This window comes from Cetorhinus maximus, chromosome 12 (assembly GCF_964194155.1).
Source record: "Cetorhinus maximus chromosome 12, sCetMax3.hap1.1, whole genome shotgun sequence".
NCBI lineage: Eukaryota > Metazoa > Chordata > Chondrichthyes > Lamniformes > Cetorhinidae > Cetorhinus > Cetorhinus maximus.
This window is the reverse complement of record NC_135890.1, coordinates 105,409,266-105,431,885: the sequence shown is the minus strand read 5'-3', so window position 1 is coordinate 105,431,885 and position 22,620 is coordinate 105,409,266. Positions and strand designations below refer to the sequence as shown.

Genomic DNA, 22,620 nt, shown 5'->3' with positions numbered 1-22,620 from the left:
CTGGTGACAGCTGTGGAGCCATATATGTATAACTGAGAGAATGGGCAGGTTACTCTTGATTGATGATTGCCCTTTGTGTGACTGTCATGGCCTGTGTGTGGTGGCTTTGTCCCATTTGTGATAGTGTCCTTCCTCTATCTCAATTCTTGTTTGATATTGGACATTTCCTATACCTGATACAATAAAATCTCAAGTTTTGAGCACCTCAGGGCTGGAAGAATGTCTAAAATTGTGAAATGCCCATTAGTCTGGAGTTTTAGTATATATATATATATACACAAAGGTTATGAAAAAACATTCTAAGAAGCTTGATTTTAATGGAACATACTTTCAGATGATAAATGTCTAATGTTAACAAAGAAATTAAATACAGTACACTGAACAAAGTACGGTACTGTATATCACAACATAAGTTTCAAAGGAACTGAAAACATGGTTCTCACAACACAAAATGTCCAAATTGAAACCCCGCCAAATATTGGTGAAAAGAAAGTGAGACTTCATTAAACTTTTAATCATTTTCAGAAAATTCCATTAATAATTTATTTTCTACTATTGTTTTTCTCTTACTCTATACTCCTTCTGGAACTCTTTTTTTCCCTTTCCTTCTTCCTTTTCCCCCTCTCTTTCACCTAATTTTCTAATGCCATCACCCTCCATTCTCCTTGTCCTTCCTTCTTTTTTGCCCTCACCAATACTTTCTCTCTGCCACCTGACTTGCTTTCTCTCCTCTGTCACCTATTATTAAATTCTTGCTTTCTATCTCCATTCTCCATCTCTCTCTCTCTCTCTCCTTGTCTCTTTGATTTCTCCCCATAGCTGTTGGATAGCGACCAGGAACTGTATAAGAATTTCCCTCTGGTGATATCAGAACGTTGGCAACAGGAGGTGGCAGAAACTGTGTACGATGCAGTCAATGTTGACACTGATAAAAACGAGGTCAGGAAGAGAGCGAAGAATAAGATGCTTGGTCATGAGGAAGGTAGGACAGTTCATTTATGAGATACACCATAGATCATTCTCTATAGGTCTGAAATAAAAATTGAAAATGCTTTGAAATACCCAGCAAGACAGTAAATGCCTATAAAGCAACAAGACAAGTTGACATTTTTGGTGAATAACATTCATACACAATATGTTGACTTATCTATTCTTTCTTACAAATGCTGGCTGACCTGTGCATTTCCAGTATTTTCACTTTTTATTCAGTCGTAGTTTTTTTCTTGTCTTTTATTTCTCTTGTGTGCTACTAGTCTCCTGATAAAGGTTGAAATTGCATGTCAATGGATGCTTTAAAATGACAGTCTTCTGTCAAATATTTTAACCTCAGAACATCGGTTTGCCATTCAGCCTTTCAAGCCTGTTTTGCCATTCAGTTAGATTGTGGGTGATCTGAATCTCAACTCCATCAATCCATTGTGATTCCATAACCCTTAAAGCCCTTGTCCAACAAAAACCTGTCAATTTTGATTTTGAAATTTTAAATTGACCTTGCCTAATCTTTATTGGGCAGAGAATTCAGACTCCCACCACTCTGGCATGGAGAAGTACTTTCTGACATCACCCTTGAATGACCTAGCCTTAATTTTAAGGTTATAAATCCTTGTCCTGAACTCATACACTAGAAATAGTTTGTCTCTATTTACCCCATCCAATCCCTCAATCACTTTACGTGCCTCAATTAGATTACGTCTTAATCTTCCAGACTCAAAAGAAAGCAAGTCTAGCCTATGAAACCTGTCCACATAATTTAACCTTTCTGATGAAGCTGTGCTGCCTTGCTCCAAGGCCACTATATCCTTCCTGAAGTTCATTATGCAGAACTGAATGTTGTATTTAAGATGGAGTTTAACCAGACTATTATATAACAGTAACATAGCTTCCACCCCTTTGTCTTCCATTGAAACCCTAATGTTCAGTGCCATGGACTTGGATGCTGCGTGCACAATCCAGCACTCTGCCCCAGCCTGCATCAGGCAGGGTCAGTGGAATGCCTTGCATGCACAAAGGAAGAATGGGAAGGGGCCCTGCCTGAATGGTGTCTTCCACCTGAGCTTTATGTGCTAAAGGTGACTTTAACAGAGCACATAGCCTGCCTGCCCAGATAGGTACAACCATGCTTACAAGCAAGATGAAAAAACTAGGGATAAATTACATTAAGGAATTTAAAATCAATTTCTTTGTTCCCATTCCGAGGAGAACCTGGACTAACGTTGCTTTTTATATTATATACAGATTATGCCCTAGGGAAAGACTGCATTATGCATGGTTATATGCTGAAACTAGGAAACCCTTTCCTGACCCAGTGGCAACGTCGTTATTTCTACCTCTTTCCAAATCGGCTGGAGTGGAGAGGAGAGGGCGAGTCACGGGTAAGCAGTGTTAGACTCACAGAAGTGAAGAGACTATTCTGTGAGTAGGTGTATCACTGTCGAAATAGCATTAGAAAAGTGAAAGTCGTACCAAGGTTAATGTCTCACTCAGCATCTTTGAATGTTGAGTATATAGGGCACGAAGGATAAAACGCATTAGAGTGGAATTAATTGGGGTGCATTTCAGCTTATCCAGCCCATGAATTTTTATTAAAAATAATATACCAGGAGCACACAAGTAAGAAATCTACCATACTATCCCATAAATGGACTCATTTGAAAACACGAGTAATAAAGCCCCAAGTGAATTGTAGTCAATGTGATGCATGGGGTATCAATCACATCCTGCAGCTCCTCATCATCTATTCTGTCGTATGACATTATTGGGAACTTAAATTAAAATGCTAAAGGCATGATGTAAAGCTGAACTTTAAATGGGAGCTATATCAGAAATTTTCCATTTCAATACAGTCTGGGCATTCAGAAAGCATAAATAAAAATGTTCAAAACACAGCCCTTGATTTAATCTATGCATGTTTGAGGATGTGCTGTTTTCTGATCATATGTACATGAACGCCAAAACAGAAAACCGCTTCTTAAATTACTACAATGTTATTTTAGTGGTTCCAGTAACTTTTTCATGAAGCATTTTTTTTCTGATAGTGTAGCCTGTTCTTGACTGTGACCCCTCTGGATAAATTATGAAAATTAATTCATAGAGGGGACACCATCATGTCATACAGAAGAAGTTACTTCTTCAATCTGATGTCTCATTTTGAGTTCCTTGCCCACCACACACTTTTCAAATTTGTTCAAGTAATGGCTTAAATAGATCCTAATTTAAAAAACAAGTTACGAAATGATGAAATTGACATGGTTCCCCAAGAATTCCCCAAATATTTTAAAAATAAGAAAATCTAGATCAGCCCCTTTTTACACGGGATGATGAAGACTGTATAAAATCTTATAGAGGTGCGGGGTTAAGGGAACTTGGGTAATCCATACCGCCATCCCCAAAAACTGCTCCCTTTGGTCTTTCAAAGATTGTAATACACTGTCAGTCACTCTGAAGCATCTTGAGGCAGTATTTCATCACCAAAATCAGTCAGTACAGTATGTGATGCATTCTTGGAACTTTGTACTTCACAAGATTTCAAGATAATTGTGGTTGAGGAATGCTGTTCCACCTTTCTTGTTGATTCCTAAACAATTCAAAGATATTCGTTCTATTATACTATTCAGAAGTCAATTCCATGTACTGATCACTCTTGTGAAAAAAACTTCTAATAAAACTCCTAAAGTTGTCTTTTACTAGTTTGAACTTCTGCCCCTTTTGTCCCATTCTTGCAATTTAATTTTCCAGATTGACGTTTTTCATACTATTTATGATCCCTATAAAATCATTTCCCAGGTATTTTCAAGGCTGATCACCTAATGTGTCTCCAGTCTTTCCTAATAACTCAGACCTCTAAGATTGGGGATCATCCTTGTCATTCTTTGCACTGCCCTGAACTCGCTAACACTCCTGTGTCTCAGTGCTTAGAATTGGGCACAGTACTCAAGCTGTGCTCTGACCATGACTTTGTTACTTATATTTGACAGTTTTAGATATATAAAGGAAGAAAGGACTTACATTTATATAGAACCTTTTGCAACCCCAAGATGTCTCAAAGCCCTTAACAACTAACAAATTTCTTTTCAAGTTTAGTGACAGTTTTTGAGACAAGCATGACAGCCAACTCACACACAGCAAGGCCCCACAAACAAAGGTTAATATAATTTATTGTGGTTGAGGGATGCATATTGGTCAGAAGACAACTCCAAGACAATTACATTATTGTTCTTCAGATGGTGTTGTGATGTATTTTATGTTCACCTGAACAGGCTTATGGTTTATTATCTAAGAAAGGCACCAGCACCAACAATGAACTATTCTGTCAGTACTTCACTGATGTGACATCCTAAGTTATGTACTCAAATCCATAACTTGAATGGGATTTTAGCCCACAACCTTCTGACTTAAATGCAAGCGCTATCACTAAGCAAAGTTGACAATATAGTTCATCGTTCTGTTGTTAATTACTGCTCTGCATTGGTTGGGCATGTTGAACATCGGGTCCTCTAAGACTCCTAAGTCTTTTTCAACCTCACCTTTAGCTATTTCAACATCATTCACGCAGTACATGTTACGCCCTTTTTTCCGTCTGACATGCATTGTCGTATATTTGTTTATATTGAATTGGTAGGATTTACCACTGGCCAGTTTTCAAAGAGTTTGAGGTGCTTGGTCAGCAGGAATCATTCTGAATCCATGTTAACTGTTGTTGATTATTATTTTTATACATATAGTCTTTAAGTTTCCCCCTGGTAATTGATTCTACACAGGATTCAATTAAGATTATATGTTTATAGTTGACTATGTCTGATTTGATGCCATTTTGAATTTGCATCATCATGCTGCCCTGCTTACAATATACTGGTCCCTTCTCATTACCCAATCACAGAGAGTCCACAAGGATAACTGGATAGTAATGAAAATGTCACACTAATGCAGCAAGGGCAGTCTTCTGACATTGGGACAGTAGGAAAGGAAAGGTTTTGTACCTCTCTGGGGATTGCTCAATCAGACTCTGTGGAGGGAGCTTAAATAGATAGCTAACCTATTCTGTGCTTGACTCAGACTTGCCAGATAGGACAGTGTAGACTAGAAGGATCTTCACTCTGCATCTACTCTGACATACCTGACATGCAGTGCTTAACAACATAGCCAAGGTAAAAATTCTGTCTTACAGATATAATATCCCTCTCCATGATGGATACAAAACATTCCCTGGAAAAATCCAAAAAAGAAACCCAAAATAAATAATTAACTGCAACAGGCAAACTGCATGGTATTTGTGCAGCATGATCTTTAACCCAGTCACGACCAGCATGCAGGTGGAATAAATGGCACTTTTGCAAGATTATTGTACTCTTTCTCAAATCTAAGGATTGATGTGGAAGATAAAAGGGAGATGGGTGCTGGACATATGTTGAAAATAAGCCACTGATTTAAGGTACACTGCAAGCATGCATCAGCCTTGCCTGCGTTGAAAGATCATGCCACACCAACACCACTATTGTTTGTCCATGACAGTTAATAATTTATTTTGGGTGTCTCTTTTAGCATTTTTCCAGGAAATGTTTTGTGCTCTTAATGGTGAGGGATGTTATTTCTGGTAAACTGACTTTTTATCATTGCTGTGTTGTTAAACATATAGGTCAGGACAAGTTAGATGTAGAGTGGTGATCTATACATTGTCTGATTTTGCACTCCCAAGTGAAATCCAGCAGAGAACTCCATTTGAATGTACCAATCTATACACATATATGTGTTTGTTTTTGTTGTCGTACATCTTTTTTGCCTAAATAAATGTTTAAAGTAATGGTTTTCTTTTTGTGATGGAAAACACATTTTCTCTAAGGTAACACACCTTAGGTAATCTTTTTGATATTCCAAATGTCAATGCCAGGTCACACATGTTTGATCATGTATATACACAGTGGTATTTTGTTGCCATGCAATAAGCCACTATTGGAAGTTTCAGTCTATGAGGTGCAATCTCATGTGACTGCATTTGAAAGTTTAAACATCTGAATTTTAACAGGGTTTCATTGCAAGGAGTAAATCAGTGGATCAATGCTCTATAAAGTGAGATCTAATCAAACAAAGGATTTGTCATGTTATTTTCCATCTAGGATGCCTGGATTATTTATAAAAGACGTAGGCTGGTAAGAACAATGCTGTCAAACTATAGCATCTACCCTGCTCTCCCATGCTATAGTTGAAGTTTTATGAGTGTATTGTGGGGATGTCACGATGAGCTTTATTAGCATGTAGCTAGTCTTTTTCATCCTACATTGTCTCTCTGTCTCTCATTCTTCCCCTCTCCTTTAGTCAGCACCTTAGCAATTGCAAACTTGGTTACTCAACTTGAAGAATGCCTTGAATTGTTACGTTTTGTTTTTAGTTTCTTCAAAATCACCTGAGCCATCCTTCATTGGGAAGGGAGAGCATCTTGGGCTGATATTTCCTTTTCTTCTGCAGCAGGAAACCAAATTTACCACATGGCAGTCTTTCTGGAAGATTAGCTGAAAACTGGCAAAATTCAAAGGCAATTAAATGACTTGATATAAAGCCACGGGTAGTCAGTTTATACAGCACACAGATCGATACTCATTACCACCTTTCCTGTGTGAATCTCCCCTGGTGGCCTGCCCTCTCTACGTAAAGCCCCTCCCTTCAGATCCAGAGCCCCTATTACTGATATATTTGAGACATTCCTGCTGTAGTGGTTGTTTTTGTGAAGTATTTTTTTCCCAAATTTCCCTACCCTCTGTAAACCACTGTTGCATAAGAATGCAAATTTGAAATACCTGCAGTTAGTAATGCACAATGGGTACCAAAATGACACCATGTTCACATGATTAGTGGGCCCTACCAAGTATTCTATGAGCAATAATTGGGAACATGACATGACCGCAAGTAGAAACATACTATGCTATCCATGTGTTTTTTAAGTCATTTATTTAACCATCCTTCTTCTGTCCTAACGATCTTGACTGCTTGCTGGGATCGTCAGGATAATGAGTATTCAACTGACACATAAAGCCCCTTTTATTGTGACTAAATTACTTATCAGTCAACCTTATCTGATTCCTTCAGGTAGCCGGTCTCCTATCTTTCAATTTGAAACATTGCGAAGAAACATCCACTTCCATTTTGACCATTACATTTTAAAAACAAACATAAAATACCCCGTATATACTCATGTTTTTAAATTTTTAGGAAAAAAGTAGAAGGTCGATTATACAGGAGTAGTATTTTCGAAGGGTTGAAATTGTTTTGTGTCAAGGTCGACGGAGAGTGCGTGAACTGACTGGCACCATTTTGGACCGGCCTCTCCCACTCCCCAAGACTCTGTCCCACTGACTGCTTCCCTGCCTGACTCTCCTGCTCTCAGCTCCTTTTGCTTGCTTCCTCCCTCCCGCTGCCTCTCTCCTGAGCCCTTGCTCACCACAAGGGTTTGGGAGAGAAAGCAATGAGCAGGATAGTCAGGCAGGGAAGCCACACATGGTGCAGTCAGGCAGGGAAGCGGTGAGCAAGAGAGTCTGGCAGGGAAGTAGCGAACAGGGAGAGAGTTGGTGAGAGGGAGAGAGTTGGTGAGAGGGAGAGAGAATGAGTCAGCCTGCAGAGAGGTGACGAGTGGATGGTTAGAAAGAGTTAGGATTTTTTTGCCAAAAGTCGGGGGTCGACTTTTACACAAGATGGACTATTACAGAAGTATATATGGCACACAAATCCTCATATCTATCTGTATTCTTCCAGCAGAGATCATGAAACAGCAATCAGGAGCAGAAAGTTTGGTTAATTATCCCCTCCCTAACCCAGGAATGCTGAGCACTGGAGCTAATTGTAGTACACTTAATGAGCCCAGACAGATATCAGTGATCTAAGTGCAGACCAGGGTAGCTGCCTCTTTTAAAGCCAGCTCACCTGTATCCACCAGTCTGCAGAATTGCAGTCAGAATCCTACACTACCAAATACAGCAGGAATTCAAGCGTATTGTGGAATTAGATATTGCTGGATTGTGCCTCCCACATTGGTAAGCTCTTTGGGGATTGAAAACTTTTCTGAAGACATTTCCTCAAGGTCAAAATGATGGGGTGGAATCCATAATACATGATATTTTACATGATCGGTGGCAAACTTGATGGACTTATTTTTAAACTAGCTATATCACTAAGAATGTGCTGAATGGAGGTCACTTGCTACCTGTGGTCACTATACAGGCAAGCATTTGATAAATAAGCATTGAGAAAGGAGTGGGAACAGATCCCTAGTCTATTTACATAATCATGGAAAGACTACAGGAGAGTAAGAAATTCATAAAATATATGTACCTCCCCAAACTACACCATATTATTTCCACACTACTTAGCAGAACTATAATTTATACACATGAACATGCGAATTAGGAGCAGGAGTAGGCCACTTGGCCCCTCGAGCCTGCTCCGCCATTCAATAAGATCTTGGCTGATCTGATTATAACCCACATTCCTGCCTTCCCCCAATAACTTTTGACCCTCTTGTTATTTATGGAGTAACATCACTCGGTGACAGCCAATCATGATAGAATCTTGTCCATGAGCTAGCCGTTTTTACAGCCACATACCTGGTTGGGATTCTGAAAAGTGAATCATTCCTTTATGTTTCTTAAAAACAGCTTGACTGAATTGAGAGTAGGTTGCTGTTTGCTACCAGGGGCATTCAATTCCAGACCTCATTGCAGCCTTGGTTCACATAGGGACAAAAGAGCTGAATTCCAAAGATGAAGTGGAGTGACTGCCCTTGACATTAAAGCAGCATTGGACCAAGTGGCATCAAGGAGCCCTAGCAAAATTGAAGTCATTGGGAGTCACTGGGTACATCCTCCATTGGTTGGAGTCATAGGTAGCACAAAAGAGGATGGTTGTCATTGTTGGAGACCAATCATCTCAGCCCCAGGACATTGCTGCAGGAGTTCCTCAGGTAGTGAGCCAAGCCCAACCATCTCCAACTGTTTCATCAATGACCGTTGCTCTATCATAAGGTCAGAAGTGGGAATGTTCGCTGATGATTGTACAATGTTCAGTACCATTCATGACTCCTCAGGTACTGAAGCAGTCCATGCCTCCATGCAGCAAGACCTGGACAACATTCAGGCTTGGGCTGATAAGTGGCAAGTAACATTCGTGCCACACAAGTGCCAGACAGAGACTACCTCCAACAAGAGAGAATCCTACCATCTCCCCTTGGCATTCAATGGCATTACCATAATTGAATCCCCCACCATCAATATTCATTGGGTTACCATTGACTAGAAACTTAACTGGACCAACCATATAAATACAGTGGTTACAATTGCTGGTCAAAGCTGGGAATTCTGTGGCAAGTAAATTCTGTGACTCCCCAAAGCCTGTCCACCATCTACGAGGTACAAGTCAGGAGTATGATGGAATACTCCCCATTGCCTGGATGAGTGCAGCTCCAACAACCAAAAGCTCAACACCATCCAAGACAAAGCAGCCCACTTGCTTGACTCCCCATTTACAACCTTAAACATTCGCTCCCTCTGTCACCAACACACAGTGGCAGCGGTGTGTACCATTTACAAGGTGCACTTGCAGCAACATGCCATGCCTCCTTCAACAGCACCTGCAGCCTCTACCACCTAGAAGGACACAGACACACACATGGGAACACCACCAGCTGCAAGTTCCATTCCAAGCCTTACATGATCCTGACTTGGACTTAATCGTCATTCTTTCACTGTCACTGGGTCAAAATCCTGAAACTACCCCTCTAATAGCACTGTGGATATACCAAGACTACATGGATTGCAGTGGTTCTAGAAGGCGGTTCATGTTCTCAAGGGCATCCAGGGGTGGGCAAGAAATGTTGGACTTGCCAGTGATGTTCACGTCCTGTGAATGGATAAAAAAATGTTGGGCCCCAAGGTTTTGCTGTATCAATTATCTTCAGCTATTTCTTGATATCACAGGGTGTGAATAAAGTTGGCTGAAGACTGGCATCTGTGATGGTGGGAATCTCAGCAGCAGGCACGGATGGATCATCCTCTTAGCACTTCTGGCTGAAAATGATTGAAAACACTTTGACCTTGTTTTTCCCATTCATATGCTGTGCTCCACCATCATTGAGAATGGGGATGTTCATGGAGCCTCCTCCTCCTGTTAGTTTTTTATTGTCCACCACCATTCACAACTAGATGTGGCAAGACTGCAGAGCTTTGATCTGATCCTTTGGTTATGGGATCACTTATCTCTGTCTATAGCATGCTGCTTCCTGTTCTTTAGCATGCATGTAGTTCTGTGATGTTGCTTCACCAGGTTGACACTTCATTATTGGGTGTTCCTGGTGCTGGTGATCTCCTACACTCCCCATTAAAATAGGATTGGTCATCTGCTTTGCTGGTAATGGTAGAACAACAGATATGCCAGGGCATGAGGTTGCAGATTGTGGTAGAATACAACTTGGCTGCTGCTGATGGCTCAAATGGTCTCATGAATGTCCAGTTTTGAACTGCAATGATCACGCTGAAACTATCCCATTTAGCATGATGGCAGTGCCTCACAACTCACTGGAGGATGGCCACGTTTTGAAGATGGTATTCTGTCTGCACAAGCACTGTGTGGTGGTCACTTGTACCAATACTGTCATGGATAGATGCATCTGTAAGAGCTAGATTGGTGAGATGAGGTCAAGTAGGTTTTTCCCTTTTGTTGGTTCTCTCACCACCTGCCACAGGCTCGGTCTGGAGGATAAGTTCTTTAGTACTCAGCCATTCGCAGTGGTGCTACTGAACCACTCTTGGTGATGGACATTGTAGTCTCCCATCCAGAGTGTATTCTGTGCCCTATTTACCCTCAGCACTTCTTCCAAGTGGTGTTCACAATGGAGGAGTACAGGTTCATCAGTTGATGGAGGCTGGAAGGCAAGAATTGGCAGGAGGTTTCCTTGCCCTTATTTGAACTGAGGCCTTGAGATTTCACGAGTCCCGGAATCAATGTTGAGGATGGGGGCCACTCTCACCTGACTGTATACCCCTATGCTGTCACCTCTACTGGGTCTGTCCTGCTGGTGGGATAGGGCATAACCTGGGATGGTGATGGAGGGGTCTCTGACATTTATTGAAAGGTTTCACTGTGTCAGCCTGTTGCTGGACTATACTACAATTTTGATACAAGTCCCCTGATGTTACTGAGGAGAACATTGTAGGTTCGACTGAACCGGTTGTGCCTTTAACATGCCCAGTCCCTAGGTGGTTGCAGTTTCTGGTATTGGACTCGCATGAGGCTGTCTATGTTGTCTTCTCTCTCTCTGTTCCCCCTCCTCCTCCTCCTTCGCCTGAAGCTCCTGTTCTTCAGGTTTTCACATTACAGCTGCTGGGAAGGGCTGTGCCTTCGTGATAGAGATGTTGTGCAGCGTACAGCAGTCCACCACAAATATTGACATTTGACCTGTTGAGTACTGCAGGCCTTCTCCAAAGCCATCCAGGCAGCAGAAATGTTGTTTCAGCGTAACAATGCTCTGCTCTGTCACATTTTTTTGTGGCAGCATGGTTTTCATTGAATGCATGTTACACACATGTGCATGGGGTTGGGGGGCACACCAGAGGCATCAGCCATGTTGTCAGCAGATAGCTGTTGTCACACAGTAACCGCTCTTTGGTTTATCGTGATCGCTCAAATGCAGCTAGCACAGTGGGCTGCCAGAGAATGAAGGTATCACAACTGCTGCCAGGATACCGAACGTTGACCTGCTGACTATGGTCAGCTGGACTTTTAGGAATGCAATCTATTTCGGTTCTGCTATGGAGCACAGTTGACAAACAGTGTCTGCAAAACAATGTCAGTGGCATGCTGCATCATGGGGAAGCATGCAATCCTAGCAAACTCATGTACTTTCTCCGCCTCCTTTTTTCTGTTAAGAGAGAATGAAATCTCATTAGTTCACATTGCGTAAGAAATCTCGGTGACCTGCCTTATGCAACAGTAGATGGCAAACTGTGAGATGTTGGAAATACTTCCAGCATGGAAAGACCCATATACATAAATGTTCATAGTCATGGCTGTCTTGACAGCCATTGGCAATGTGGCCCTCGCTCTGCTCTGAGGTTATATTTGCACCTGTAGCAGCTGGTGGATTTCAGATTTCAATGAGGGCATCCTTACTGAAGCATAGATGTTTCACAAGTTGTTCCTCACTTGAGGTTAGGTACAAGAATTGACCCCTGAGCACCCTGTTTGGATATGGCCTCCAAATGAGAGTCTTTCACCCGCTTCTCCACCGCCCATTTGTCCTGCTTTACATGGGCTCTGTTCATTCTCCCAGCCATGCTGTATTCCAAGGGGAAGGCCTTTGTGCACCAATGTCTGGGAGCAACTGGTTTGTGAAGAGGCCTTGAATTCAGCATAAACTGCTTCAGCACCTCCCACACTACACCCTGTTGAATTTGGCAAGTTAAACAACCGTAGAAAGCACCAAACCTTCATCGAATCATAGCAACGACCAGAAGAAATCAGCCAGCAACTAACCCGTAAGTAATTGATGATCCCTTTAAATAGCAACGGTGCTGGCTGAGGGTCCTCCCTGCTCATGAATGTGTGCGTGTTCATCTGTGCAATATTAAGAGATGACATAGATGTTTTGAGCTCCAAAATCGCCCTGCACATTGACATCATGATCTGCCTGCTCTTCAGATTATGTTAAATCACAGATGGTAGTGTAGCCGATTATGCAACATATATTGTCACTCTAGTGGTATGACAAGAGTAGTTTGTGACCAGTCCAATGGGGACAGTATGTATCTGTTTTGATTGGTATTCTGAAAGGATGAGAAAACTGAAAGTTTTTTTTATTTAGTTTTTCTAGAAATACATTTTCTGCCTCCTAATTTAATGCCAACTGCAAACTTGAACATTTAGCTTCCTATTCCTTCTTCCAGGTTATTAATAAATATGGTGAAAAGTTGAGGGCCCGATACAAAAACCTAAAGAACAACTGTCACATCCTGCTAATCAGAGAATACTTCCTTATTAAATGTCTTCTGCAAATTCATATAGACCACATCCATAGGCATTCCCCTATCTGCTATGACAATGGCCTCCTCAAAAAAAGTCATCTGGATTTGTCAGACATGATCTACTCATCACAAAGCTATGCTCATTCTCTTTGATCAGTTCATAGTTGTCTATATACAGCCCCTGATAATAGATTCCAGTAATTTAAATTGCTTCCTTAACTATTAATGATTTTGTCAATTTCCAGTCAAAAGCACAATTCCTAAATCTAGAGAGCTTTGGAAAGGTATGACTGTTGCACCAGTAATTTCCTCATGTTCCTTTTAATATCTTTGGCTGGAATCATCAGATTTGTCTATCTTAAGTCCCATTTTTTCTCTTTTTTGACTTACATAAGATTGTCTAAATTCCTCCCATTATTTTAGGATCCCTTGTGTGCTTGTATTTAGTCCTCCTGCTCCACTGTGAAAATGAATATCAAGTATTCATTTTACAAGTCTGACATTTCATCATTGTCCATTGAAGTCTTACCTTCATCTATCTTTAATGGTCCTACATTCCCCTTTCTCTTAAAAACTGCTGTTAGCTTTGATAACGTTGCAAATTTTTCCCCCTCATATTCCATTTTTGCAACTGTATTACTTTATTTGTTGTTTTTTATAGTCCTCCCAGTCTGCAGATTTCCACTTTCTCTTGCATTTGTGTCAGCATTTTCTTTTAGCTTGGCACTGTCTCTTGACTCATTTTTTGACCATGGTTGTTAATTACAAAGTGGAGCCTTTGCCTTTAAGGGGTATGTACTATTTTGTATCATACCAGGTACCACTTTGAAGATACATCACTGTTAGTAGGTTAACACATTAACAGTCCATCACTTCAACTGTGGTCAATTTCATCCCTTCGAAATTTGCCTTGCGTAATTTTAAATTTTGGTTTGTGACTCTCTGTTCTCCCTCTCAAACTTAACATCAAATTCAGCCATATATGGTAACTATTTGCAGCATGTAAGTCATGCCCAATCTTCTGTTTCAGATTAGCAATGAATGCACAATGACAGAAAAGAAAATGCTAGGTAGTGTGCCTTGATTTAATTCTCCAGCAGGGCCTAGAAATGTGTAGGCAGATATTATTTGATCTTTTTACTGACTGTGCCAGTTACTGTAACGTACAAGCTTTGCAATTCCTTTAGGGACTGGGTAGTAAACAGTTAAAGTAATATATTTGGTAAATACGCTGCAAATTAGAAAACCTTGGTTATATTTATGGGTTTTTAGACTGATCTATTTTCTTTCCATCTAACCATCCAGTCATGCACAGGCTCAGAGAAGCAGGCAACTGTTGATGTTCCTACAGCTTTCATCGGGTTTCACCTGATGAATTTTCCCCTTCCCTTTTCCAGTTAGTTAGACTCTGAGCCTTTGCTTGTTATTGCACATGGTGACCTAGCATAAATCTTTATCTTGGGAAATGGGTGGCCTATCAAGGCTAAGCAGTACCAGCAACTGAATCTTACAACCTTTACCACCTGCAGAACACTAACACGTTTCCAGCACTTGGCCACCCTTCAGCATAGTTACCACAAAAGCACTGAGCTTCACCATAAAATTTGCCTCAGATGTTAACTCTTCATCCAGCATCCCTCTTACTTTGTGCATTAGCTGGTCGGCAGTCCCTCAGAATCGAGGATGACGTCCGTCAAGCTTGGTGAGACTTCAGATGACTGAGGAGCCCAATTCTGGATCCACATGGTCTTCCACAGTGGGGGCACGTTGTTGCGCAGGGGAGTGGAAGTCACAGCCTGGGTTGGCTTCTTTTTCCTTCCTCTGCTGCTGCCATTCCGCCTCGTTGTCTTACTTCATGCGTTAGCTAACGTGTATCCAGAAGTGTTATTAGCTATGCACCTCTTTTTCTAAGGTGGCTTCTCCCATAGCTAGGATGCCGTAGTTTAGATACTAAATAGTGATAAGATTCCAGCACAGAATCAGATGCAATCCACAGCAAAATCAAATTAAGGAAGCATTTGAGATTCATCTCTGAATGAATTCAGTTCTTCTTTTCTGTTTTATTAATCTAGCAAAGCCTGCTGACAATGGAGCAGATAGTGTCGGTGGAAGAGACTCAGATTAAAGATAAGAAATGTATCCTCCTGCGGATTAAGGGAGGAAAGCAATTTGTGCTGCAATGTGAGGTGAGTGGTTCCTGCAAATTGGGAGGTGTGAAGATGTCTGCTCTGTCTCATCTGGATATAGGCTGGCAATGATGCAGTCATAGGGAGGAGGTAGAAGGCATTCATTCCCTTTCCACTGCCTCCATTTTGTTTTTATTTTACAAATCATTGTTATAGCTCAATTTTGCTCAAGAAAAGAGCTGCAATTTGACAGTCTCAATCATTGAGAAAGGCCTTTACAGTTCTTCAACTATTCGATTTCAAATCAGTCAATCTTGTGAGGCTTTATTCACAATGGATTCTTGGTTTCCTAACTGATAAATGTTTCCTCTTCCTGAATTGAGTGACATTTGATCACGATTCTTTCACCACCAGAATTGGGTTTCCTCCCCTTGCTGCTGCACACATGGGGGTTCAGTATATGGTATCGCTTCGCAATCCTGAGGTTTAATCTATCCCAGATGAAGATTGGAAGCCTTTTCCCTATAATTTCTGTAAACGCCCCAAATTAAATGTGACAATATACATTCAGCCTAGATTTTAGGTAATGAGTGTTCAGAGCACAAAACAGTCTAGTGTTTAGACATAATTGGTGCTAACAATGAGCGTAACCTTGTACACGCCTGGCTGCAACCATGGACTATAAGTAAAGGTAACATGAAATAGAAATGTCACGTTGCTGCACTAGGACATGCAGGAGTGGGCTTGAGTCAATTTATTACTCAACAATCCTGATTAGATTTTTATTTATAAAGGTTATTTGTTTTAAAGGAATGTAACTTGTAGTACACAGGTCAGTACTACAGCTGTTCTTTGTTTAAAAAAGAGAAGTCAGGTGTGTGCACGTTAGACACTGATCTTTCACTTCTGGGGACCAAAGATGAATCCTTGGACTGTTGGGATGAAAAGCCTTAAATCTACTCATTGTAAGGCACTGGATGAAGTCATTTGCTAGTCTCAATTTGGTTTCATAGAACTGAGCACAATTTGACACTCAGCTTTCTCCTTCAGGGAAGATGCAGGAATCGGTGAAGCACAGAATGGAAACCTCACATTTTATGCTCCATATAGTTATCATTATACTTGATGGAAGAGTGGATGGATGTAAAATGTAGGAAAATGTTCCAGTCCACAGGGATGTTTATTGTTTGTCCTGACCAAAACAGAAATCCTTTATGACAAAGTTATTATATACTTGACATAATGGAAAGGAGCAAATACTTGATTAAAGATTGGGCCGATTCCCTTTTAAACAAGTCTGTTTCTTTTGAGGGAAAGATTGCCTGGGCAATGTTGTTTAAGAACCACTGTTATAAAACACTCATGTATGAACTTTGGGCAAAGACAGTATTAGGCTGAGCTGAAGTACCCCTCAAAATCAAATATCTTGCTAATACTGACTGCTTTGAGTCCCAAATAACTTTGGGGAAGATACCAGAAGGCACCCAGTGGCCATAAAACCAGTACCCTAGCACTAATCTTTGGTTCCAGGAGAAAACTGGGAAATCCAAATGAAAGCACAGTGTCTTACACTAACTCCTCTGCACTCTCCTTTTTTTTCCCCAGAGTGACCCAGAGTTCATCCAGTGGAAGAAAGAATTAACGGAAGCCTTCAACGAGGCTCAGAGGGTCCTGCGAAGAGCCCCTAAGATGCTGAATAAGTCACGTTCAGCAGTGGTAGAGCTGACCAAACCCCCCCTCAGCCACAGGAACAGCAATGGGCTTTAAGGGAGAGCACTTATGTGTGAGTGGGGGAACAGAAACAAGAGACCTGAGGATGGTTTTGTGCAAACTACTTCTATATCACCTCGTACGTGGTCCAGCTTGTCGTTATTAGTTAATTATACGATCCCATAAAACAGGGCGTGCGTGTGTGCGTGTGTGTGCATGTATATATATATATATATCAAAAACATATATATACACACATATGGAAACATATATATGTGTGTGTATATATATATATGTATAAGTATATAATATATATGTGCACACATCTAACTAGATATGAATGTGAGACTTTTTGGAACAACTTGGCTGTGTATTTTCTATTGAAAGTATTGATGAATGAGTGTAGCATCTGTTAACTGCAACCACGGTGACCACTGCGGTTCATGAGCCAACTCCACAGGAATGGATTAGAGGATGTTGCCAAATAATTTTGGAGAATTTATTTTGTCATGTGTCATTGCGCCCTGGTGGTGTTCTTTGCTTCATATCAGAGGGTCGGAGGAACATTGACGTACAAAGCAAGTGGCTGACTGGACCTGTGTTTTCAGTCACTGATTCACTCAGATTTTTTTTGCTCCTGGACTGCAACATTTCACATAGAACATTGACCCATCATCGGTGGTCCATCTGTCGCTCTGCTCTCAAAATGCTGATTTGTGACATTATCTGTCACCAATAGCACCATGTGCCAATCAATATCATCGTCATCTGACCTGGGTTTCTTTCGCTGTTTCAGACTCGCTATTGTGCCACGTATCTTGTGTTTACCAGCTGCTGCTTTCTGTACGTACCTAACATTGGGTGATTGTAAACATCAGTTGGATGATGGATTACTTTGTTTCTATGGTTACCAGAGCAGTTACATTTGATTCTTGTTATACGGACTGTGATAAACAACGGTGTGTTGGTGCTTAATTTCTCTCCCCACTACCCTTCCTCCCCCTCACCCCACCCTGCTCCACATCCCTGCTAATTGCATTGTTTTTATGATGACAAGAACGATTGCTGCCACACTGGATCGCCAGGTTGCCTACGTGTTAATAACCGCTCTCAGCTGTCGCTAAGTTTTCATGGCTACTTGGATGTTGCTTTTTGGCCTGTTTTATTGATAGGGTTTCAGTGGTTGCTAGATGACAACACAGTCACACTTCATTGTCGAGTTTCCATGGATAACGAATGACATGGATCAGTGTGTTTTGCCAAATATTTATGGCTACTGGATATATAACTATAGTTATTGATTCATGACCCATCGTGCTTCTGTGATGCCTGGTTCCAGCGTGGACTATTTTGCTACTGCTGGGCAATTTTCAGTTATTGTACTTAATCAGATGCTGATCTACAGACCTAGCCTGGTCCTGGTTTCTGTGTTCACAGATACTGATCCAGGATTACTGGACACCATTCCATTGTGAGAATACTTGTCACAGTTTGGAAGATTTTGAAATCATTGCGTTGATGGGACATAAACGTGTGCTGCAACTCACCCTTTACTCCAGTGAAACAAAAAAATTTAGGAATCCCTACATTCTACAACACTTCTGATCCACGCAGCACTTGATTTGTTTTGTAAAGTCTTTGTCCCCTTCCCACCGTGAAGTGCAAAGTGCCAATGGACTTTACAGATTAAGGAAGATTTAAAAAAACAATGATTGAAGAGAAAAAAATATTTATCATAGATATTACTGTGCAAGTGTGTACATAATGTTTAAGAACTAATATACCAAGAATCCATGGTAACAACTTGAGAATATCTTTAAATGGTGATTGCGTAGCATGAGTTGCTTTATCGACATGTCTTCTATGAACAGTGACCATGCATTGTTACATCTTTATAACTGGTCAGTCACAACAAGGGTCAGCTATTAATCCGAATTTAGGGAGCAACATGAACGCTGAAATTCATTCTTTTTTTGTTGCATTTTGTTTTAGCTACAGTACCACTAAAATGTTTAAACCTCATATTTCAACTGTAAAAAAACACAAAGATGATGTGTATAGTTTTTCTGGTTATATTTTTGTTTAGAACTACGGCATTTAGTGTGTACTGAAAAATAATAATAACAAAGACAGGATTGGGCTCAAAATTTACCACGACCATTGCCATGGTCTGCTGCTTTAACAGAAATGATAGTCAGAATGATGAAAACAAAACTAGTCTATGGTCTGTCCTGATTGATTGTCATTCAGGATGATATAATAATGATTTCTGTTGCCAAGAGTGATGATGTTACTTGCTTGCTCTTTGAATCAGTAATAAATATGTACCCTGGCTTGTCACAAGGGTGTGGGGAGGCGGCACTGTTGAACCTAAAGGGCTTAGGCTTGGTTGGTTAACATTAATGTCTATGATACAATAAGAAAACTGATGTACATCTCTCACTTATCCAGGAAAACATTTTACCACGTTATTTCCTCCCCTCTTCTTCCTCCTCGACCCCACAAAAAGCAATGAAAATGGATACTGTATACTTCCATCTGCATGATTTCACAGTGCCATCTGGTGTGAAGCCAGCATTGATGAGCAATTGCACAGACAAGAGATTTTATCTTTTTCATGTTCGTACTTTAGTGCTTTTTGAACTGATGCAATAATGACAAATTTCAGACTCATAAAGGAAATACTGGTGCATTTTATATGTTACAAAAAGGGACAGGGTCAATCTTTACAGGCTACCTTTCAAAAAAAATAGTGCCTAAGGTGCTATATGCAAATAAAATCCATAAGGATAAGATAAGATGAGGTTAACAGATGTAATCAATAAGTCCCTAATCAATAACTTGACTAATTCTGCATTATTGTAGGAGTTATCTCTGGTAATGCACTTTTTTTTGTAGTTTTATTTTCTGGTCAAAAATTAACTTATTTCAACAGAAACTTTTCTGATAATGATATGGACTTTGCTATCATAGTAACTCCATAAACCTGTAACACTCAGATTTTTCTTTTTCCATCTGGGCAGAGAGTAGAGTAGAGAGGAAAATTAGATAGGGGAGTTGGCAGGTCCCTAACAGAACCTCTGGTTAATAGAAAGAGAATCAGTTGTGTTCTATAGCAGGCGTGCCATCCCCCCTGTTCATTTTCCCCATCTATGCTGCACTCAGGCAGTACTTAACAAAAAGACAAAGGGAAACATTTCCCTCCCCCGCCAATTGGGGGGCGTTGTCCGGGGGCGGGCGTGAATCCGATCGGGGCCGCGCCACCATTTTACATGGGCGGGCCAATTAAGGCCCGCCCGGCATGATGCTCGCCCGGAAGCGCTGAGCACTCCCTGTGCAGGCGGGGTGGGGATTCCCTGAGTCGGGGCCTGCGCTCTTTCGCGCATGCGTGCAAAAGGGCGCAGAAATCTCCCTGAGGCACAGAGCTGTCTCGAGATCAGTTTAAGGTTTTACCATTTAAATAAAGGAAAATAAAACTTTTAAGACATGTCCCCTAATGTGACAGTATCACATAAGCTGCGACATGTCAATTTTTAAAATAATTTTTATTGAATTTTAAAACACTTCTAGAAACCTCATCCCACCCATGGATGAGGTTTCATGAAAAATGCAAAGGCCGCCTGGGCTCTTTGCCTGCCCCCCCCCCCCACCCACCACCAACCTTAAGGTTGGACGGGCCACTCATTTAATTGTTTTAATTAGTTTTTAATAGGCCTTTGACAGTTCAAAGGCCGCGCAGCCAAGTCTACTGCGCGCCCGTCAAACTGAAAATCTAAATGATGCACAGTGACGTCGGGACGCCCGCCCGACGTCACCGCGCGTCATTTTACGTGTCGGCGAGCAGGCCCCGCCCCTGCTCGCCGACCGGAGAATACAGCCGACAATCTATCCCACTGTTTTTCAATATTGTTCAGTATGATCCCTCTATTAGTGCCATAAAAATGCACATAGGTCAGAATTTTGACGTCGGTGTGCAGAGGCGGGCCCAGCACGCCAACATGTAAAATGATGCCTGGTGACTTCAGGCATGCATGTCAGCGCGCTTCATTTAGATATTACATTCGTTGGGCGCGCGCCGAACTGTCAACGGCCTATTAAGGCCATTAAAAACCCAATTAAAGTAGATATCAACGCTGCCCGCCCAACCTTAAGGTTGGTGGGCAGGCGAAGAGCTCAAGCGGCCTTCGGTTTTTTTCAAGAAACCTCATCCACGGTCGGGATGAGGTTTCCTGATGGTTTTATTAAATAAATAAATATTTTTTGCACAATACATGAACATGTCCCAGCTCATGTGACATGAGGTGACATGTCTAAATAATTTTTAACTTTATTATTTCTGAACTTTTATTCTGTACTTAATCTCCCTGAGGCAGCTCCGTGCCTCAGGGAGATTTTTGCGCTCTTTCACGCACATGCGCGAAAGAGTCAAGGCCCCGACTCCCCTTCCTCCCTCCGCCCACACAGGTAGTGCTGAGCGCTACCGGCCGCGCGTTACGCTGGGCGGGCCTTAATTGGCCCGTGTAAAATGGCGGCGCGCAGCCCACCCAACATTCGGAAAATTCTCCCCATAATGTCAGTTAGTGTTACATATCAGGCAAGGACCAGTTTTGTGTCAGAGACCTGACAAATTTGATACAGGTTTAACACCATGACCCACGGTAGTTTAATAATGTGCAATGGTTGAGATTGTTACAAAATAACTAAACTTGAAAGACATAAGCAACATGAAAAGACATAATATTCTGATGGCATAACCCAATAAATAAATCAGCAGTACAAAAACTGAGTGCTAGTTGCACACACTTTCCCTGATGGTAGAGGGAAGTTGCTTATTAGAAGCAGATGACCTTGTGACTCAGGAGCATCCCCTTCTTTGATTCAGTTTTGGATTCAGCCATGATAAAGAACTTCTGGCTTTTGAATTTGTGAAAGATTCTTAATGCACATTTTATGATGTGTCACAGGAAGGAGTGAATTGTAGAGGAAGTACTTTTTAATATGATCTCCATATTAGTGAGCAGTGCCCGTTCTATGAGTAAATGTTAGTGTTTAGTATATCTGCATTAAGTAAATATTCTTAAACAATGCACATTCTGTCAGTATTATAGTGAGAAAAATAAAACCAAGAGGAAGCTACATAAGAACATTAGAAATCATGAATGATAAAATGCCATTATTTATAATGATTTCATATTTATTGCATTATATGCATCATTAACAAAAACAGTGAACACCCAAATGCAAGCCAACTATGTGCGCCCTTAGTTGGTGAGAAAAGTTTCACTTTTCTGGTGGCTCTATATGGTCCTCCTTCCCAACATAGCTGCAAATCGAATATTTGACCATAATATGTCATAAACCACTATAAATGGAAAATCTCACTAAATTACATTTTCTTTGGAAGGAAATTAAGGATGATTTTGCAAATTTTAATTGTTGTGCCTTGCACGTGCAGTAAAATTATTGACGACAAACATTTGCTTAGGCTTTGTTTATATGACAATGGGCAGATGTAAAATCAAAAAACTGTTTTTAACAGTATTGCAGTAAAAAGAGACATGCTATTGAAGCTTTTTGTCTTGCATTCATCAGGACAACAATGCAAGATAAACCAACAGTAAAGGAAACAACAATTTTATACTGCATGAGAAGAGAGTGCTGATTGGTAGAAGCGTCACCATGGGCCAGAATTTTTCGCTCGTCAGGTGGGCGCGCGCCCGACCCGAACAAGCGTAAAATGACATGCAGTATTTTGGTCGGCGGGCAGGCGCGAGCGTGCAGGAGTC

General features: G+C 41.0%; 1 protein-coding gene across 2 annotated transcripts in view; it reads left to right on the top strand.

Annotated features, from left to right (window-relative positions):
• Positions 1 to 18,554, top strand: part of grk3 (G protein-coupled receptor kinase 3) — a 252,745-nt gene extending 234,191 nt beyond the window's left edge. Inside the window, exons 18-21 of one of the 2 annotated variants that reach the window (XM_078554290.1) lie at positions 820 to 982; positions 2,236 to 2,372; positions 15,071 to 15,184; positions 16,730 to 18,554. In XM_078554290.1, coding sequence (XP_078410416.1) covers positions 820 to 982; positions 2,236 to 2,372; positions 15,071 to 15,184; positions 16,730 to 16,891 — 576 coding nt within the window. In that variant the 3' untranslated portion in view covers positions 16,892 to 18,554. Of the gene's footprint in view, positions 1 to 819; positions 983 to 2,235; positions 2,373 to 12,307; positions 12,507 to 15,070; positions 15,185 to 16,729 lie in introns of those variants that run through there. The other variant, XM_078554292.1, reaches the window with a different exon arrangement.
• Positions 18,555 to 22,620: the final 4,066 nt, after the last annotated feature.